The sequence below is a fragment of the Aethalodelphis obliquidens genome, unplaced genomic scaffold, assembly GCF_003676395.1.
Source record: "Aethalodelphis obliquidens isolate GAN/ISIS:26980383/991018 unplaced genomic scaffold, ASM367639v1 scaffold40, whole genome shotgun sequence".
In the NCBI taxonomy this organism is placed as follows: domain Eukaryota; kingdom Metazoa; phylum Chordata; class Mammalia; order Artiodactyla; family Delphinidae; genus Aethalodelphis; species Aethalodelphis obliquidens.
This window is the reverse complement of record NW_020837984.1, coordinates 16,114,759-16,134,956: the sequence shown is the minus strand read 5'-3', so window position 1 is coordinate 16,134,956 and position 20,198 is coordinate 16,114,759. Positions and strand designations below refer to the sequence as shown.

At 48.6% G+C, this 20,198-nt stretch overlaps 1 protein-coding gene across 26 annotated transcripts in view; it reads right to left on the bottom strand.

Moving 5' to 3' along the window:
* Positions 1 to 4,798: 4,798 nt before the first annotated feature.
* The window catches only part of DYSF (dysferlin), a 223,145-nt gene continuing 207,745 nt past the window's right edge, over positions 4,799 to 20,198 (bottom strand). For all 26 annotated transcript variants that reach the window (XM_027131963.1, XM_027131965.1, XM_027131977.1 and 23 more), the window contains 4 exons: positions 11,975 to 12,153; positions 10,286 to 10,395; positions 8,743 to 8,890; positions 4,799 to 5,067 (listed from right to left, as the gene is read on the bottom strand). In XM_027131963.1, the coding sequence (XP_026987764.1) occupies positions 5,029 to 5,067; positions 8,743 to 8,890; positions 10,286 to 10,395; positions 11,975 to 12,153 (476 nt within the window). In that variant the 3' untranslated portion in view covers positions 4,799 to 5,028. The remainder of the gene's footprint in view (positions 5,068 to 8,742; positions 8,891 to 10,285; positions 10,396 to 11,974; positions 12,154 to 20,198) is intronic.

The window sequence follows — 20,198 nt, the reverse complement described above, 5'->3', positions numbered from 1 at the left end:
TGGCTGACCTCCCTTGTGAGGATGGAATCTGGGAGGAGGGGACCGCAGCTGGGTCCAGGGCTGACTGCCTGCGGACAGTGAACTGAGGTGTGGCGAGGGAGAAGGCTGAAGGAGTGCTACCTGGGTTCCAATGACTGGCCTGCTTGGGGGCCTGATCGTAATTGGAAGGGGTGGCGTTGGGAAGAAAAGTAGCTCGATCCAGAGAGATCCAAGAGGCAGAATTTGTGGGATCTGCTGATGTCTTGGATACAGGCTAAGGAGGAGGTAAGACTCAAGGATGCCTCCCACACATTCAGCTCTAGTGACTGGGTCGATGGAGGGAACCACAGGGCAGGAGCTGTTCTCATGGGGTGGAGGATAGAGATGTTGAGTGGGGATGGGAGGCGGGGGTTGCGTTTGCAGAGCCGGTAAGTCACCCTGGGGGGAGATGCCCACTGGGTAAGCAGTTGGCTAGCATGGCTGCAGCACAGGGAAAAAATGGGGCTAGAGGTAGGGATTCCAGGGTCAGTAGCCTCTAGAGAACAACCAAAGCCACAGGAGTGGGTGAGGCAGCTGAGGAGATGCAGAGTAAGAAGAGAGGGCCAGGCCAAGGGCCCTGGGGAACACTAGAGACCAATCAGAGAAGGCAGGGCCGGACAGAAAAGAGGAATATTGGGCAACCGTGGTGGCATGGAAGCCAAAAACTGAAAGTGTATTAAGAAGCAGAGAACGCTCAGTGCTGCCAGCTGCTGCAGAGCGTTGGGAGGGTCCGTGTCCACAGATTTAACAACCGGGGTAGGTGGGGTCCTGGTGTGAATTAGAGAAAGGTGCCCCTTCCTCAAGGTAGTTCACTTCTCTCAGAAAACTGTAACACACTGATTTTATTAGAACAAAACACTTTACTGCCATCTGTGGGAAAACTGTTATAATAAAGAATAAACTCATGATGTCTTAGATGTGGTGCCTGGACACAACGCCCTGGTTATTGGCGACTGCAGTGAAAACAGTAGAATGAAATCTACCAACAAGGATGCTTTGAGCTACGGGTAGCACACTACCCAACCGAAGATGGCTTAAACAATAAGGAATTTATGATCCCACATAACAAGACCTCTTGGAAGTAGGGAAGTTCCAGAGTTGGTTCTTTCTCAATAGCTTCCTGGAGAATCAGGTTCTTGCCATCCTCTGATCGACTTTCTTCCTCAGGCTTATCCCCTTATGATCACAAGATGGCAGCCATGGCTCCAGACATTACGTTTTTTCCACAAGAAGAAAAGGCAAAAGATGAAGATGTGTCTCCTTGTGTGTCCTTTGTTATTGGGGATAAAACCTTCCTAGAAACTTTTCAAGCACCCTCCCCACCCGTAACCATCACCACCTTCCCCTCACATCTCATTGGCCATAAATGAGTCACATGCCTCTTCCTAAACCAATCACCGTCAAGGGTAATGGCTTTACTATGGTTGGCTTGATCTCATAAGACACCTTCCCCGAGGGCTGGGGCAGGGCTCTTTTCTCGGCACAGTGCCTCAGGGGAATAGAGAGGGGATGGCTGTTGGAGAAGATGACCCACGGAGTCAGCCACAGGGATGAAGTCAGACCACAGTGGGTGGAGGAGTGAGTGCAAGGTAAGGGCATGGAGACAGCAAGTGTAAATGACACTTTCTAGAACTTTGTGAAGAGAGGAGAGACCATATTAGTAGGGAGACATAGAGGAACTTCGTTGTCCAAAATGGACTTCATGAATGGTCCCACCACTCACAAAGCCAGGCAAGTGGGAGTCATTTGGAATTCATCTCCCATCCCACCACCCCACCGCCCCACCCCAGCCCTAACCAGTCAATCCCCCAGGCCTCTTAGTTCTATCTGCTCAGGTCTCTGCAGTCCACGATCTCTATGCCAGAGTTTCCAACAGCAGCACTATCAGATCTTCAGACTGGATAATTTGGGGTGGGAGGCTGTGTCCTGTGCACTGAGGGATGTTTAGTAGCTCCTGGATGCCAGTAGCACCCTCAGCCCCTCCACCCCAAGCCAGGACCATAAAAACTGGCTCCAGACATTGTCAAATGTGACCTGGGGGGGCAAAAATCAGCCCTGGTTGAGAACCATGGCTCTGTGCCCTGTGGAGGTTCTTACAGATCTTTGAACCATTTCTGGTCAGTCTTTGCTCTCTCTACTGTCTTTTCCATTCCCTGCCCTTAACCCTGTAACCCTTGCCCATCAGTGTGTTGTAATTACCTATCTACTTGTCTCCCTCTGCTACTCAGTTGTGAGCTCTGGGAGAACAGGAACCATGTTTATCCTTTTCAGCATTGTATCTCTAGAGCCTAGCACCTTGTCTGGTACACAGATGTCTCTCCGTGTGTGTGTGTGTATGTATTTCTTAAATGAATGAATGAGTGAATGAATGAATGAATGACTCCTGCCCTGCTTTTCAGAGTTGGCTCCTGGACTAATGGACCAGCCTTCTAGAATGGCCCTCTGCAACCGGCCACACAGCATCCTGAGCAACTGTTCTTCACCACTTGTGATCATAGACCCTATTGCAGAATTGGGTGAGATCACAGGACCCTCACCCTCTCGAAAGCCATAAGGCTTATACAACCTGAAGCCCACCATGTGCTCCCAGAAGACTCCTGTCTCCCAAGATAAGAACTAAGAAACCACACCTCTGAGCAAGGCCAGTCCGGCTTCAAGTCTTTCCGTGCTTCTTGCTTACCTCCGGAATGAAGTTCAAACTCTTCAGCCGCAGATACAGGCCCTTCCACATCCAGCCTTGCCCTGAAGAAGCCAGGCTCTCTGACAGCCGGAGATTGGTCTCTATCCCAGCTGCTCAGCACAGCTTTCCCTTCTTAGCCACTGGACCAGTCCAATGCTCCACTCAGATGACATCCCTTCCCTGCCCCAGGGTGTCCCTTCTCTGATACTCTCACAAGCGTTCAAATAACCATGGTTTCCTGATCCGCCTTTCCCCCCATGCTGGGAGCTATGGAAGGCCAGGAGTCACATGTAACTCCCTGCTATACCCTCAGAACCTGCTCTAGGGCTGCCATGTGGAGTCTCTCAATAAACATGTGCTGGACACGGTATCTCCTCACCATCCGTTCCTCATTCTCCCTGAGTTTTGCTTGGTGGCCTATATGGTTCCAGGCAGCAGCTTTAACCCCAACCCTAGCCTGACAAGGGCAGAGCGGAGAGAGAATGCAAAGTCTTGGTGACCTAACTGAGGAGGTGAGTGAGCCCTCACCCGAAGTCAATCCCTCTGAAAATTTCATTTCTCTGAAGCCATTATATTTCCCTTTACTCGTTTAAATAATGTTTCCTATGATCTGCAACTCAAAGCAGCAAGAGAAAGCAAATGATTAAAGGAAAAAGTTAATAAGTGGGCACAATGTGCCCCCAAACTCATTTAGCCCAGCTGATACTTGCACAGTATGTATTTATTTCCTCCAGTGTTCTTGTACCTGTAAGAAAAAGAGAACTTTCTTTCCAAAGCTTACGCCCTCCCCTCCTTCTCCAGAAGCTGGTTCCATTAATTATCCCATTGTCTCTCTCGTGTCTTCGATCTATCTTTCCCTCCTCAGTGGCTTCCTCCGCCCTACCTTCCAATATTCTCAGGTCTCCAGAGCCTCTAAGCTCTCTCAGCACCTCCCAAAGCTGCAGCCCCAGCTCTTCCATCCTTTCACCTCCAGCCCTCTCCGTGGAATCGCCTGCTCACGGCCTCCAAGCAGGCGGGCACGGTGGGTATTCCGGGAAGGCTCACGACCCAGAAGAGTTGGGTAACCCCAGTCCTTGCTGCCTGTTCTGTGCGAGGTGTGGCCACCCGGCTCCAGGTGTCAGGCGTCAGAGTCTCAGGACTGGCCACCCAGGTTCTCAGGGCCCACACGGAGCTGGACACTGAGAGTGTCCTCCAGTCAGAACCTCTCCTGAAGAGAGAACCACTCTACGTTCAAGACGCAGCTCCCTCACCCAGGAGGGTTCAGGTCATCAGCCCTGTGCCAGTCACCCCCCAGTCCTGCCAATCAAGTGGGGACGAGGCAGGGCCTCAGTCTGGGTCCCAGCATGCAGTGAAGAGACAAGGGGGCTGGAAGGCTCACTCTGGGGCCTCGGGGCCTGGGCCACGGGAACAGGCTCACAGCAGGAAATGGGAGAAGCCCTCCTGCCAGGCTGTGCTCCAGAGTTCCAGCCCACCGGCCAACAGAGGCAGAGGCCTCTATTTCGGAAATGCGATGTTTTTGTGCTCTTTGGTTTTTCTCTAAGTATGTTCTTGCTGCTCTTGTAGATGAAGGCTGATTCCTGCAAGAGATGTCAGCCCGAAAGCTAATGCGATGCTCAGACCACAAGAAAAGGGTGTGTTTATCCAGTCCAGATCATTAAAGCAGGGTGAGGAAACAGAGGGAGGGAACCAAAAAAAATTCCAAGAGCATGGGAGACAAGGTCACAGCCAGGGGTCCAGCAGCCTCCCAGCCTGGAGAGTTTTTCCGAGGGCCTCCATGTGCATAAGTGGAACCTCTTCCCGGGCATGGTGCAGGTAACTGCCACCCAAGCAAAGATCACCGTGGCGAGGAGATGCCTGAGGAAGGAGGGCACAGGGTGGAGGGGCGTCCCGGAAGCAGAACAGGCTGGGTCTCCAGGCAGGCCAGACATCAAGCCTCAAAGCCCCCGCCACCCCTACCAGTCCTGCCAAAAGATACACAGTCCCACTGGGAACGTGGCACAGATGGCACACATCCCACACACGCGCCCACCCAGACATCCCCTGCACAGTCACCCCATTCAGGTACCACAGAGATACACACACCAACGCCGCTTTGTGGTTCAAACTGTTTTATACTGAAATACACAGGGCCGATCCCCAAAAGGGTTGGGATGGGGGAGAAAGAAATGATGAAAGCGGGGTGACCACAGGGCTCGATGTCGCCAACGCTTGGAGCACGTGCCAGTCCCTCTGTCTGTCTGCCCACCCTGGCAGGACGGTGAGGCCTGGACATCTGGAGACACTCAGCTGAGCAGGGCAGAGGAGGCAGCCGGTCCTGGGCCCGAGAGTCCTCAGCTGAATGGCTTCACCAGCTTCATGGCGGTATAGTTCTGGAGGGAGGGGGGAGAGGCAGGGACAGGTGATGACAGCTGCCAGGGAATCGGAGCTGGGAAAGGTGGCTGATCCGCTCAACCACCTGCCTGCACCTCTCCCTCATCAGCCCCCAGGCCACACTCGGCTCAGCACTCCACCCGGCCAGCGCTCTCGCTGTCACACAAGCCCACACTCTTGCCTGGGGGCCACAGCGCCTGAATTGCTCTGGCTTCTCCCCCGTCACTCCAGGGCCCACCCCCAGGTTCTGCCCAGCTACCGAGAGGACTCTGCCCCTGGCCAGGCCAGGACCGGCCTTTTCCATCAGACAGGTGGCCTGAAGGCACAGCTGCGCTTCTCCCCACCCTCCTCCCACACTGCCCAGTGCGGGAACCTGGGGCTCGCTGGCCACCGCGCTCCCGTCCAAAACGCAGAGAGAGAGTTGGGGTGGGGGGTATAGAGGGATGACCCACAGTGCGGACCAGCCCTAGAGATGGGTCACCCCTGATTAAGCCCTGGCTGCTGCAGGACTGGCAGGAATCTCCCCTCCCCACTCCTCCCCGCAAAACCATGAAAACACATACAACACAACACAGGGCTCCTAATTGGGACAGTATGTTCCCCAGCGCCGCCCAGGAAAGCCAACTCTGGAAACAAAGCCGCCGCTCCTTCCCTGCCAGATCGCCTCCTGCCTCCCCACACTGGCCCTGCTCCCGCTGCCTCTAGGGCAGAGCTGGGAGGAATCAGACGGGCTGCCCTCCCTGTCCCCCTCCCAGGGGAATTTCCAAGAGGGTGGGAGATGAGGCCAACTGGGGGGGGAGCCCCTCTGCACCCAGGCCTCTGCCCCCCCCAAGGCCTGAAAGCCAGGTGATGGACGGTCACAGGCCTGGCATCCACCAGGTGACTGGGTGACTTGGCTGGAGGGAAGGAGGATATGCCCAGCTTGTAGCAAAGGCCTGCGAGCAAAAGCAGTCTGCAGCCTCAGACCCAGGCTGCCCTACAGCCCTCGCCTAGGATCTCACCCCACATGCCAGCTCTGGAGAGAGAAGGCAGGGCTGGCATTCGAAACAGGACACATCCCGAAGATCTCAAAGGAGATTGATGCTGCTGCTGGGGACTCAGGACACAGGGAAGAGGCTCTGACCAGGGCCTGCCCGCAGGGCTTTGGGGTAAGGCTGCCCCAGGGACGAGAAAGGACCACAGGCTGGAAGGGACTGGAAATCTTCTGTCCGTCTCCCAGCCAAGCAGCAGGGCCTCCTTCCCCAGGTCCCTGAGGCCTAGTCTGCAGCCCTAGTGCCTTGCAGGGGCGGGGCCCTCCCCTCAGCTCTTCAGCAGAAGGCTGGCTTGACATGCAGCCCCCCTGGGGAAGGCAAAATCGCTCCCCTATCCACAGTGCTAGTCACAGCAGGTCAGCACTGACCTATCCCAGCCCCTTCCTCACGCGACGGGAGGGCCTGGCCACGGTCACTGGGGAGCCACTGACAGAGCCAGAACCCAGCCAACAGCTCCTGACTCCACATGGAGCTGTGCTCCACACAGCAGCGATGCTCTGACCTCGATGTTCCCGAGGCAGATTCTCCTCAGCAGGCCTGGGGCTGGCCCAGGACTCTGCATTTCTTACCAGCTCCCTGGTGCTGCCGCTGCTTGCTCCTCAGCCCACCTCCTCAAGGAGCGAGGGTCCACACCAGCTCCCCTTTGCCCACGCTCCCCGGCCTGGCCTCTCAGTGAGGCGTTAGGCTGTACCCTGTGCTCCCCCTCGTCCCTGGCTTCACTGCATCTCCTCGTGGACCGACAGCTCCCAGGGGCACGGGGCCCACCAGCCTCTCCCTCACCCACACAACACGCCCTCACCTCCCGGACACACTTCGTGCGCTAATAAGGTCTTCACCTGAACCGAGGGGCGGCTGGGTGCCCTCAACATGAGAGGAGGTAAGCCTGAGGACAGGCCAGGTGAGGGCCACTGCGCCTCCCCAACTTGGCCACAGGGCTGCGTCCCAGGGGAGGAGACACAGGGGACCACAAGGGGAGTCCTGGGCCCAACCCCTGAGCCCAGGTGACTGCCAGGGCAGCTACACTCCAGGCACCACCCTTGCTCGTGCCCTTCCAGGGCCCAGCAGCTAACCTTGTACTTGTAATCTGTCTTCCTTTGCTTCAGGAGGGCCCCCCGAACCGAATGAGCTTCAGGGTCCCCCAGCCTGGACCAGCCCCTGGGCCTCAGGCACATTTGGCCAACGGGCCGTGAGTCGTCTCGCTGGGCCTCAGAACAGCCTCAGCCTGGCGCTCCAGGCAACACAGTCAGCTGAGACGAGGGCCCGGCTCGCGGCCCAGCTCACGGTCATCCCAGCTCTAGACCCTCCTTTGTCACTTAGGGTCCAAGGGGTAGCCGGGGCCTGGACGTCCAAACCAGAGCATCCTCTCTGCTGCTCCCACAGTTCATGACCTTAGGGCCTGCAGGGGATTGTTCCGTGGTTTTAACCGTCCTCCTCGTAGGAGGCGTGCTCTGCTGGTACAATGCCTTGCCAGCTACGGTGGGAGAGCGCTCTTGGGGGCCTCCTCCTCCCGGAGGATTCACGAAGCAAAGAGCTCACAGGTGAGTGATTCCCAGAGCGCACTACCCACTGTGGGACAGTGTGCTTGGCCGGCGGCCTGGTGCTGACCAGGGCTGTGGCCGGAACCCCAGACCGGGAGCTGTACACAGGGCTGCCATGCAGCCCTGAGCTGGTCCCTCTCCTCTCTGGATGTGTGTTTCTTTCCATTCAAATAAGGGTGACATGGAGTCGATCACACCATTCCTCTACTTACATACGATTTTGAATTTTTTGTATTAAAAAGTTTCCAAAATTTCAAGAATATTAAAAATCAGGTGTCAGCCTGGGGACACTGTGATCCCTTCTGAGGTTCTAGAGACACTGGGGGTGCTGCTGTGAGGATGAGGGAAGCACAGGCAGGGAAGAGAGCTCCAGAACCTCCTCCCTTGGGAGGGGTCCCTGGAGCTGGGCACAGCAGTCCCCACGCGGGTGGCCCTGGCCACTCTTCGTCAGGCATCAACTGGCTTCTTAGCAGGTGAAAGGGGCCCCGGTGTTTACTGCGCCCAGTGAGAGGCTCCTTGCCCACCCCCTCCTCGCCCACACCTTGCCCCACGCCCACCCCACTGCAGCAGGCAGGACACACTTTCTCAGGTTCCCAGGTGGCACCCTCTCCAGCCCCAGGTCCTCAGCAGGTGCTATCCTCACAAGCAGAGGACCTTCCCCTCTGCTCTGCCATCTACACCTTCCCTGCCCCTCCTGACCCACTCCACACCCTCCTTCAAGAAGGTTCCCCTGCCCATGCCTGCCCAAGGGGCCTCGCCTTCTGCCAACCCCTTGATTACATAGCCCCTCAGGGGCTTGCTGAGGATGCGGTGTCTCCCCATCACGGGCAAGAACTCAGATTCCCTCACTGGGCTAAGAGCTCCCCAAGGGTCCCCTACCAGACTGGGGACTCCCCAGAGCAGGGCCTATGTCTCCCTCATCAGACCATGGACTCCCCAAAGACAGAAGCTACTTCTCTCCATCAGACACGGGGTGCACTTTGAGGACAATGACAGACTCCCCTGAGAACCAGAAGCTGCTGGAGGTCAAGGGCTGTACCTCCCACGTCAGACCAGGAGCTCCTCCAAGACAAGGGTCTGTGCCTCCCCACTCAGGCCAGCTTACCGGGAAGGAGTAGACGAAGATGCCCAAGAACAGCAGGAGAATGAAGAGAAGGATGAAGAGGATGATGGCGCACCGGAACCGCCGCCAGAGGATAAACTTCATAGTCTTGTACGGAGAGGTGAACCAGAGGAAGGAGGTGTCAGGGCGCCTGTGAGTGAGATCCCAGAGGTCAGCAGGGTACCTCCCACCAGGGCTGCTCCCTCCGGGTCCTGCTCACAAATTGCCCTGGCCCACCCGAGTCAGCCCCCCAGACCTGCCCAGCCTCCAGGCCCCCAGCCCCTGTCCACACCTGCATCGCCCTCTCCTCCCAGCCTTCGCTACAGTGTGAGCCCCGCCCACGTTGCCCTCCTCTTCTTGGTGCTGTCAAGCCCTGCGCACCCTCAGGGACCCCGTTCTCAGCCACCCTGTCCAGGTCACCTTCCCTGCCGCTCTCTCCTTCCTGACCCAGGACTTAATCACAGACTAGAGATTTGGGGACTGGGCAGAGCTTCGAGGGGCTCCACGTTAGGTGAGCTACGGTCCATGAGCCCCAGAGAAGCTAAGCCACTGGCCTAGATGCTCGTGGCTCGTTCACTGGCGGGGAGTGAACCCAGAAAGCTGATTGTGTCTCATAACCAAGAACCTCAAATCCTTCCCCTAGGTCAGCCTCACAATTCAAAGAGCGGGCGGGATTTTGTGTCTCAGTAACGGCCGTTTTCACATCTGCTTGCGTGCTGCTGGGTCTCCTGGGTCTCTCCCTGTCTTTCCACCCAGATCCCAGCATCCCTGGGCAGCGATGCCTCTCCCTGCTCTGCCAGCCAGTGGCACTCAGGCTAGCGCTATAACAAAGTGGGCTGTCGGTGCTAAGTGTGACTTGAGCTGAGCAGGCCGTGGAAAGGGACCCAGCGAATGCAGCCCCGCCCCCTCCCCCCCCCCCCCCGCCCCCGAACAGCCATCTTTCAGGCTCCGGTAACTGCCTTCAAGGCTTCTGCATCCACTGGATTGGGATGTAGGCCCCTCCCTTAGAGGCCTGTGAGGTAGGGGAGGCAGGGACTAGGCCCCCATTTCACAGCTGGGAAAATTAAAGCTGAAAGGCCTTTTGAAAGCCACATTGACACCACAGGAGAGCCATGAAAGGCAGCTTGGTCAGGGAAAGACCTTGGTCAGGCTCCGGGGCCAATCAGACCAGGTGTGAGAATTTCAGCTTCGCCACTTTCCTTGGAATGACCTTATTTAACTTTGCTGTGATTGTTTCCTCATCTGTAAAGCGGGGATACTAACAACGACTCAGCAGGGAAGGTTCCATGACACAATATATATACACGACAGAACGCCTGGCCTACAGCCAAGAGCTACCCAACCGCGCCTGCTTCTGGAACTAGCTGACGAGCCCAGCGTGTCCTGGATGATGTCTGTCACCTGCCCCCTAACAATGTGCACCCTTGGATGAGCCATCCCTCTCTGGGCCCTGGGGCCTCTGTGCGGCTCTACGGCGAGTGCCTCCTGAACTGTGGATACTCCTCCCCGTCCCCTTGGGCATCAGGGGTCGGGGCTGAGCACCAACCTTGGGTCCTCGAGCTTGGGGTTCATGTTGGGCTCATCCCGGCCCTGGCCGGCTGGCCGCTCCTCATGTTCGCTCTCGGCCACAATCTCCAAAGTCATCTCCAACTTGCCCTGAGGGAACAAGGGGGACCTGATCAGAGACATAAAGGCTTGGCCCCATGGCTTGGAGAGGAGCCAGGCCAGGACAGATGTAAAGGTCACTTTATGATTTGTTTGAAAAAAAGATACAGGGTGATCTGCTCATAAAAGTACCTGCTCCTTGCAGAACACATAGCAACTACGGAAATGTATAAAAAAAGGAGACTGTCACCCATACTTCTACTATGTAGAGACAAGCACTCTTAATACTTTATTCATCAGAGCTATTTTTCTTTGCAAGTATATGAAATATCACGCTGTGTATATATGGTTCTATAGCTTGTTTCTTTCATTTAGGAATATATTTTATTATATAATTATATACTCTTTAAAGTCTGCTTTTCATGCTGTATCTATGCCATGGTTGACCATAATTTATTTAGTAAACCAGTTATTTTGGTTCGTTTAGGTTGTTTCCAACTCTTTGTTGTTATAAATAAACCCTAAATTTTTAATTTTATGGGGTTATTTCTTTAGGAGAGATTTTAGAAGTGGGATGAAAAGTTTCAAGGGCATAAATATTGTTAAGTCTCTGGCTATATATTACTACATTGTTTCCCCAAATGGTAAAAATCATTAGCCTGCCCAACAGAGGTAAATGAGAGGGCTGTCTCTCTGCATCCTCACTAGCAATGAGTGTTTCTATTTTTTAAAAATCCTAATATAATACATAAAAAATGTTTTCACATTTTAAAGCATTCCTTTATGTAATTACTAGGGGAAATGAACCTTCTTAAATATGTAATGGCCACTGTACTGCTTTAGGTATTATCTATGTATGCCCTTTGCTCATTTTTCTTTTGAGATGTTAGTATTTCTTATTAATTGTTATAATTTGTTATACAACATGGATATTTTATTTCAAGGGCCACTTTAGGGATTGGCTGGCTCTCTGCCGTTTCTAAGTACAGTTGACCCTTGAACAACACGGGTTTTAACTGCACAGGTCCACTTACACACAGATTTTTTCAATAAATATACAGTTGGCCCTCATTTGCAGGTTTCAGATCTGTAGATTAAACCAAACGCAGAAGGTGGACTATGAGACTTGAGCACCCATGGATTTGGTGTCCACGCGGGCTCCTGGAACCAACCCTCTGCTGATACCAAGGAAGGACAGTAAACTCATTTACTTCCCCTGCAGAGGAAGGATGATTCTCCATGGTCCCCAGTCACACGCCTGGGCAGACCTCTGGGCAGGGAGAAGAGGACAAGGACAGTCCCTTATAGGGTCCTGCTCAAATGGGAGTGGCATGACCCCTGTCCTCCACAGGAAGCCCAGCCAGAGGGGAACCCAGGATAGAGATCACTGTGAAGGCCAAGGAGCAAGTACAAATTAAACAGGGTCCACGGGAGATTAGGGCATCTTTAGATTTAGATAGGCTTTCCTGGGATACAAGCCTCGAGGAGACGAAGGCTGGGAACTGGCAGGGAAGAGGGACAGTGTCTTGGGAAACAGACAGGGAGGGCAGGATAGAGGGAGAGGAACACGTCTGTGCTCAGCGATTTCTATGGACGTGTCACTTCCACCAGCCAGAGGGAACAGACTTACCGCCAGTATCTTCTTCTCACCCTCGTCCGCCACACAGGGCCACCAGCCCTTCACTGTTTTCTGTTCAAAAAGGGACACAAACCACTCCGGGTGGAAAGTGTCATCCAGCTGGTCCAAGGAACACTTCTCAGCTGTCTTGGCAGGCTTGGGCATGCGGTTGAGGTCCAGCTGCAGAGAGCCTATGGCAGAGGAGGGTGCTTTGGCCCACGCTTTCTCAGTCACTGCCAGCCTAGGACCACCCTGGGGCTAGGCAAGTTCAGCCTCCTCAGCTTCTATCCATGGTCTTAGCCCCATGGCTCAAACTCCACTCCCCACCCACTGCCTCTCATTCCATCTGTACAGCAGCTTCCCATCCATCTATTCATGCATGCATATGCCTGCTACTGTGCCCTGACTGATTCACCCTTAACAGAACTTCCCACCTGCTCAACCGTTCATCTTACTATGCACAAATTCACTCATTCACCCATCGTCTACATCCATCAACCATCAACTTTTTAAACTGTTTTTAGTGCAGTAAAATATTTATAGATAAGATAAAATTTATTTTAACCATGTTCAGATGTATACTTCAGTGGCATGAATTACATTCACAACATTTTGCAACCATCAGCACTACCTATTTCCATAACCTTTTCATTCCCCCCAAACAGCAACTCTGTATCCATTAAGTAATAACTCCCCATTCCCCTCTCCTCTCAGCCCTGCTAACCTCTAAATCTACTTTCTGTCTCTATGAAAAAGCCTATTCTAGACACTTCATATAAGTGGGATCATAAAAATTTATCCTTTTGTATCTGGCTTATTTCACTTGGCATAATTAGTTTTCCAGATTCATCCATGTTGTAGCATGTATCAGTACTTCATAGTTTTTATGGCTGAATAATATTCCATGGTATGTATATACCACATTTTGTTTATCCATTCATCTGTTGATGGACACTTGGATTGTTTCCACCTTTTGACTCTTGTGAATAATGCTGCTCTGAACACTGGTGTGCAGATGTCTTAGTCCCAGTTTTTAATTCTTTTGGGTACATAACTAGAAGTGAAATTGCTAGGTCATATGTTTAGCTTTTTGAGGAACTGCCAAACTTTTTCCCAAGCAGCTGTACCATTTTACATGCATACCACCAATGTACAAGTGTTCCAATTTCTCCACATCCTCTCCAACACTTGTTATTTTCCATTTTTTGTTTTTGCTTTTGCTTTTTTATAGGTATAAGTGTTATCTCATTGTGGTTCATCCACCAATTTTTTCATCTGCCCACCTAGTTATCCAAGCAGCTATCTTTCTATACTGCTTCATCTACTCATCTATTTTAACCATCCTCTCCAAGAATAGTCCCATCTACTGGGTTGAGCCATATGAAAATTCTGGTATTCAACTATATTTGACGTATAAAAACAGCAATTTCATGAGGTGTCACCTAATCCAATTCCAACAACACGAAGTCAATGGGATTGGAGCATAGGTTACTGAAGGGATTAAGTGAGAGAGGTAAATGTAAAAACTATTTTCCAAGGCCAAATTGAAGAAATTCTGTAACAGGGAAGAGCCAAATCTGACCACATGTTGGATCTGTTTCTCTTACTTTAACCTTTTCTTTCCACTGCTTTTGTTCACTAAAAGGATACTGTCTATACAGAATGGCCTGCCTTGGGGAACCCTGCCCCTCTGCCTGAATGTTGAACCAAGGCGCCTTTTTCAGGGAAACATCCAGAACCTGTCCATCTGTGGATGGCTATAAGAAAGAAGAAATTAACACATCCCCTCCCCGAGGCTGGCTATTCCAGGTGATGTTTGCAAACCTTATGGCCTTTTTACTTTACTTCCTCATCTCCTCCGCCTCTTTGTGCTATAAAAGAAACTGGCATCCAAACCCCAATAAGATGGTTATTTTGAGACATTAGTCTGCAATCTTCTCAGTCTGCCAGCTTTCCGAATAAAGTCGTATTCCTTGCCTCAACACCTCATCTCTGATTCTTTGGCCTGTCGTGTGGCAAGCAGAGTGAGCTTGGACTCGGTAACAAATTTGGCAAGCCAGCCAGGAGGCTTGCCGTTTTTTGGCTAGACAGCCCCGGTCAGGGAACATTGTGGCAAGGCCTAGCAGATGCCAGGACCATTTGTCCTGAGGATCTTCCCTTCAAACTTCCCTCAAGCGGTGCCAGCTACTGCAGCGCTTGGCAGTTGAAGCAAGGAAAATACCAACTTCTACGAGTCCACAGACTCAATTTTGTACGGTTAGTCTACCCAATTCAGTAACCAGTTCATTTGTTTTGGTCTTGGTCTTGTTTTGCTTTTGTGTATCCTTTTGTGTTGCGAGTCAATGAACTCGACTTTGTATGGTAAGTTGCTCCAGCGTGCACACTGGCAACATATTTCCCTCTCACTTTGGGCTTTTCCTTTACAGGATAAGCCAATTTGTTTGATTGGGGTACCCTACTGGAGGGGGAAATTGTTGTTGGACTCTACCTGATTTGGAGCCAGTTCGTTGGTTTTGTAGGGTAAGTCTACCCGATTTGGGAACTAGTTTGTTGGTTTTGCAGGTTAAGTCTACCTGATTTAGGAACTGGTTCATTGGTTTTGGTCTTGGTTTTGTGTGCACCGATGCTAGAATTTGTTTGGGTCTTTTGTGTTGGAATTTGTTTGTGTCTTTTGTGTTTTGGTGTTATCAAACTTATAAAAAATGGAAATACTCCATCTATCCTGAAGGAGAGCCCTTTGGGGTGTATATTAGATAAATGGGCAAAACATAGCCATGAGCCTATGACTAAGAAAGACATGATACACTATTGTAATAGGGTGTGGACCCAATATATGTTAGGATCAGAAGAATGATGGTCCCTGAATGGCTCACTCAATTATTATATGATCTCGCAGTTAGAAGTGTTTTGCAAAAGAGCAGGCTGCACCAGCAGTTTCTCCAACTGCTCCCCCCCCCACATGCCGCCAACATATTCACCGCCTCCTGTTTCCCCTACCCATGGGGATCAAATAGAAGCTTCTATGATAACCCCCAAGGCACAGGGACCTGGTTTAGTATCACCATCTAAGACCCAACAGGACACCCAATTTGGACCAGGGGCCACTTCTACAGCAGGGCAGTTTCCCTTGTGCTGACATCCTGTAAGAGGCCAGGGGACTCCCCTGGACTTGAGGCATCCGATTCTAATTTCCCCACAGGAGCCCCAGATAACTTAGACAGTGGAGAACAAGTTGATTGACTACCTTCCCTATTTATCTTAAGAGGCTTGTAAATGTTAAACAAAGGGGAAACAAAGGCATCCTAGGAAAAACTTGACTGTATCTTTGAGATGTGAGTGTCCTATCTGGTCTTCTCAGGAACGCTCATCTCTGCCATCTTTTTGAAATGCAAACTTTGAGAAAAGGGCAAAGTAATTTAGAAATTGACTTGTCAAGGATAAATTAAAAAACTAAGTGTTTTTTCTGTAAAAATTCAGCCATCTAGACAAGTGAACTTGATTTGTTCCATCTGCCAGAAACCTAAATTTAATCCAACCTCTTTTTGTAAACTGATGGGTTTTATGTTGCTGTACGTGACTCAGGGCTGAAATTTTGAAATGAGAACTATGGTGTCTCTGTTTGTTTGTGTCCTTGTATGTGTCTTTGTCTTTGGATAACATTGCTGGGGTTGATTTGCGGATGAGCTCTATTTAATTGGCTTAAAGAAGAGTAAGTTCTTACAAACCAAACAATTCTAAATACAAGAAAAATTAAGCTAAATGAATTTCAGGTTCATGTGCACTGAGAAATATTCAGTATTAATGTTTGTTTGTTGATCTAATTAATATAGACATGTCATTAGAGTCATCAGCATTAAGTATAATACTTTCATTATGCCTAGGTTTAATATAAGCTAAATAAAATCTTGTTATATCTGTTGCAAATTTATCAGCAAGGAAAGTAACTTGATGTAAAGAAACTTTTAAGGAAAGAAAATGCAAATGAGATAAGAGCTTTAGGTGCACTTTTAAAAATAATTATCTTTATCTAAAATTAATCTCTCCAGAGCTTCCCTGGTGGTGCAGTGATTAAGAATCCGCCTGCCAATGAAGGGGACACAGGTTCGATCCCTGGCCTGGGAAGATCCCACATGCCACGGAGCAACTAAGCCCATGCACCACAACTACTGAGCCTCCGCTCTAGAGTCCACATGCCACAACTACTGAGGCCTGTGCTCCACAACAAGAGAAGCCACGATAATGTAAAGCCCATGCACCACAATGAAGAGTAGCCCCTGCTCGCCGCAACTAGAGAAAGCCCACGCACAGCAATGAAGACCCAACATAGCCAAAAATAAACACAAATAAATAAATTTTAAAAAAATTATTAATCTCTGCAGATATTCCACAACTTGAAAGTTAGAATTGTGCTAAAATAAGTTAAGTCATGGAAGGTTTATGGAAAGTGGACCCCAAGAAAAGAGTTTTGTAGATGGTCAGGACTGACTAAGTTTAAAATAAGTTTAACTGAGTAAATGAATTTTAAAAGTAAGCTGGTCAAAAATTTGAATTTGGCTTTTCTCTCTGTTAAGAAGACAAGGTTTCTTAAGATTCTGAACTGCCTCTGATAACAGATTTTAAGTTTTTCTACCTTTTAAGTGATCTGTTCTGTATTTGCCTTTGAAATCTTTTACTGTTACTTCTGCTAAGTGAATAACTATTGTTTCACAGTGACCTGAGATCCTATCTGACTGTTTAAACCCTTTTGATATTTTTTTGACAAAACTTCACAAATCAAATTATAATGAAGGGGCTTCTCTGGTGGTACAGTGGTTGAGAGTCTGCCTGCCGATGCAGGGGACACAGGTTCGTGCCCTGGTCTGGGAAGATCCCACATGCCGCAGAGCGGCTGGGCCCGTGAGCCATGGCCGCTGAGCCTGCGCGTCCGGAGCCTGTACTCCACAACGGGAGAGGCCACAACAGTGAGAGGCCCGCGTACCACAAAAAAAAAAAAAAAAAATTATAATGAAGTTCCTTTGAACTCTAGCTAACTTTGGGATGCTTCAAAGGGCCCCTGAAACACCCCAAAGAGAGATATTAACTAATTAGGTTCACTTGGTATGTTGAATTACATGGGGAGTGTCAAATAAGTAATAAATCTTCTTAGGTTATACTGTATGGCAAATGATACCGGTATTCTAGAGATTATATGGAGTTCCTAAAATTTGATGTGTGCTGGTAAAATGTTATCCGTCATAATTCTAGTTATTATCTAAATGTGTTGCACGTCACAGCACTAACCAAGTTACTTTGTCAATTGCATTGTAATCAGATTTAAACGGGCCTTCTTAAGTCTTTCGTCATTATAGACAGTTATGGTTTCACTCTGATGATGCCTTTGTAAAAATGCTTCCTCTTCAAGAAGATTTATAGGAAGGACTTTGGATAAATACAAGTTTCTGGCTTTCAGGCCATAATGCTGGACTGGCTAAGAAATTGAAGAATTCTAATGGGAAACCTGATGGCTTATAAAGCTGTTAACAGGAAGGATTCGTTACATAGAACTCAGTAAAGTGGTGAATATGGTTATAATTTTTATGGTTTCTATCTGAAAAATGACTGCTTTAAATCTGTGTTTTCCAGGTGTAAGGAAAACCTTCCCCTTAAGCTAATTATGACTCACAGTAATTTGGTAAATTACACCTTTGTAAGCCAAATGGTTTGTATTTTGTGTCTCCCCGCATTGTCTTTGTCAATGTTACTAGCTGCATTACTTATATCCTGTCTATTTTATAAGACCGTTGTCTCTTACAGTACCCAGTGTGTAACCAGGCTTCCAACAAAACTTCTATGGCTAAACATCTTGAGGAAATAGATCACATTTATAACGTAAAATAATTGTAATAGTGTGATTCTAGGTATGGGAAGAAGCAACAAGGGAAAATGTCTCCTGGATCATAGTTAGATAGGGGATCCAGAGAATCTTTAATTATCAATAGGGCCTAATCCCAAAACTAGCACTTGGAGTGGCCCACCAAGAATTTTTGCCTGATCTGGGATGAGCCTCCCAGCGCCGTGGGACAAAAGTTGATCATGAAATGTCTCCCAAATATTGGTCAAAATCCCGACCAAGAGGAGAGGATCTGAGAAATTGAATATTTCCTGCCACATCAGTCATTAGCGATTGCAGCCCTCCAACGTGAGCCGGTGAACCCTGAGGAAACTCAGGATATGAGAATACAGGATACAGGCCCCAGATAGCTAAGGTGCATATCAAGGGAGTGATTTCAGTGAGCCCAGACTCTTGCATTTTCCCATACATAGAAAAGCGCTAAATTCCTTAACTTGAAGTGCTCCCTCCCAAGCTTGAAGGCCTCAAAATTCCCACTGAATACATCATAACTCTCAACTTTTAAGCTGTGAATATTTTTTAAGGCTACAGGTGTAAAGGAGACGCTTTCCAGAGAGGAACAAAAGAAACAATGTTTGGAACACTGACACCGATGGACACTCCCAGAAAGATCCATCTGATGAAGCAGTTAGAACGGCCATCGCCCCTTCTTCCACAAGATTGTGGAATGGATATTGACAGTGGGGAATTGTAACAGGGAAGAGCCAAATCGGACTATATGTTGTATCTGTTTCTTTTACTTTAACCTTTGCTTTCCACTGCTTTTGTTCACTAAAAGGATACTGTCTATACATAATGGCATAATGTCTATACATACTGTCTATACTCAGGGAACCCTGCCCCTCTGCCTGAATGTTAAACCAAAGTGCCTTTGTTCAGGGAAATATCCGGAACCGTCCACCTGTGGATGGCTACAAGAAAGAAGAAATGAACACATCCCCTCCTGGAGGCTGGCCATTCCAGGTGATATTTGCAAAAATATAGCCTTTTTACTTTACTTCCTCATCTCCTCCCCTTCTCTGTGCTATAAAAGAAACTGGCATCCAAACCCTAATAAGATGGTTATTTTGAGACTTTAGTCTGTCATCTTCTTGGTCAGCCGGCTTTCCAAATAAAGTCGTATTCCTTGTCTCAACACCTCGTCTTCAATTCTTTGGCCTGTCGTGCAGTGAGCAGAGCAAGCCTGGACTCGGTAACAATTCTTGAATACCATACAAAGGAGATTAGGTTTTTTTCAGTGTGGAATGCTCAGTTACTGCAAGTATTCATTGACTGGATCTATTTTTCTAGATTTCTTTCTTTCCATTCATCCATTTATCCTTCCATACATCTATCTGCTTTGACTTAACTGTCTACATCCCTCTAGAGCTACCATTTGCTGAGCACTGTATCTATCCATTAATCAGGTCATTATTCTATCCAGCATTTGTTCAACTCTATCAGCATTCATCTATCTATCCACCCATCTACACATCTCTCCATCCCTCAACTACAGATGAATGTTTATTTCCCATTTTAAACATGATCCCAAGATAATATTAAGTAAAAATCAGGATATTAAACTATATATACTATATCTACATAAAGACTGTAAGGAAACATAGGATTATTTCCTGATGGCAAAATTACAGATCTTAACTATCATTTTTAAAATAAAAGTAATAAGTACTCAAAAGAAGTAAAATATGTAATTAGAAAATACATTATGAAGGGGGAAAAAAGAAATCTCTGAATAATACTGTAAGTCGCTAAAAGAGTAGATCTTAAAATTTCTCTTCACAAGAAAAAACATTGTTAACTACATAACTTATTTTGGCTATCACTTCACAATATACACAAACATCCAATTAAAAAAAAAGAAATCTACGGAGTTAAAAAGTAGTAGTTTTATTTTTAAAAACAAAAGATGATCCTGTTTAATTTTATTTTGGACACTGTTTTCTCATTCAATAAAATGCAATTTTTTGTTTGTCTTTTTAAAATTGATTTTCTAAAGCCTCACCTCATAAAGGCAAGATTGATAGACTGATGCTAAAAAAATTATTTAGTCTGTAAGCAAAAAAAAATTCCATAAAAATGTGAAAAGCAATTGAAAAATGGAGAAATTATTTGTAATGTGTCCTTGCTATATAAAAAGCTCTGAAAATCAACAATAAAAGAGGACCATCCCAAAACCACGAAAAAGAACATCCCATCAACAATATGGATAACAACATATTTTTAAAGTTGTACCTTACAAGTAATGAAGAAATGCAAAGAAAGATAAAAATGAAGTACCACATTGGCAATTTTTTTAAAAAAAAGATAACACTGGCAGCAAAAGTTTAGGAAAAATGGTGCCGTTAA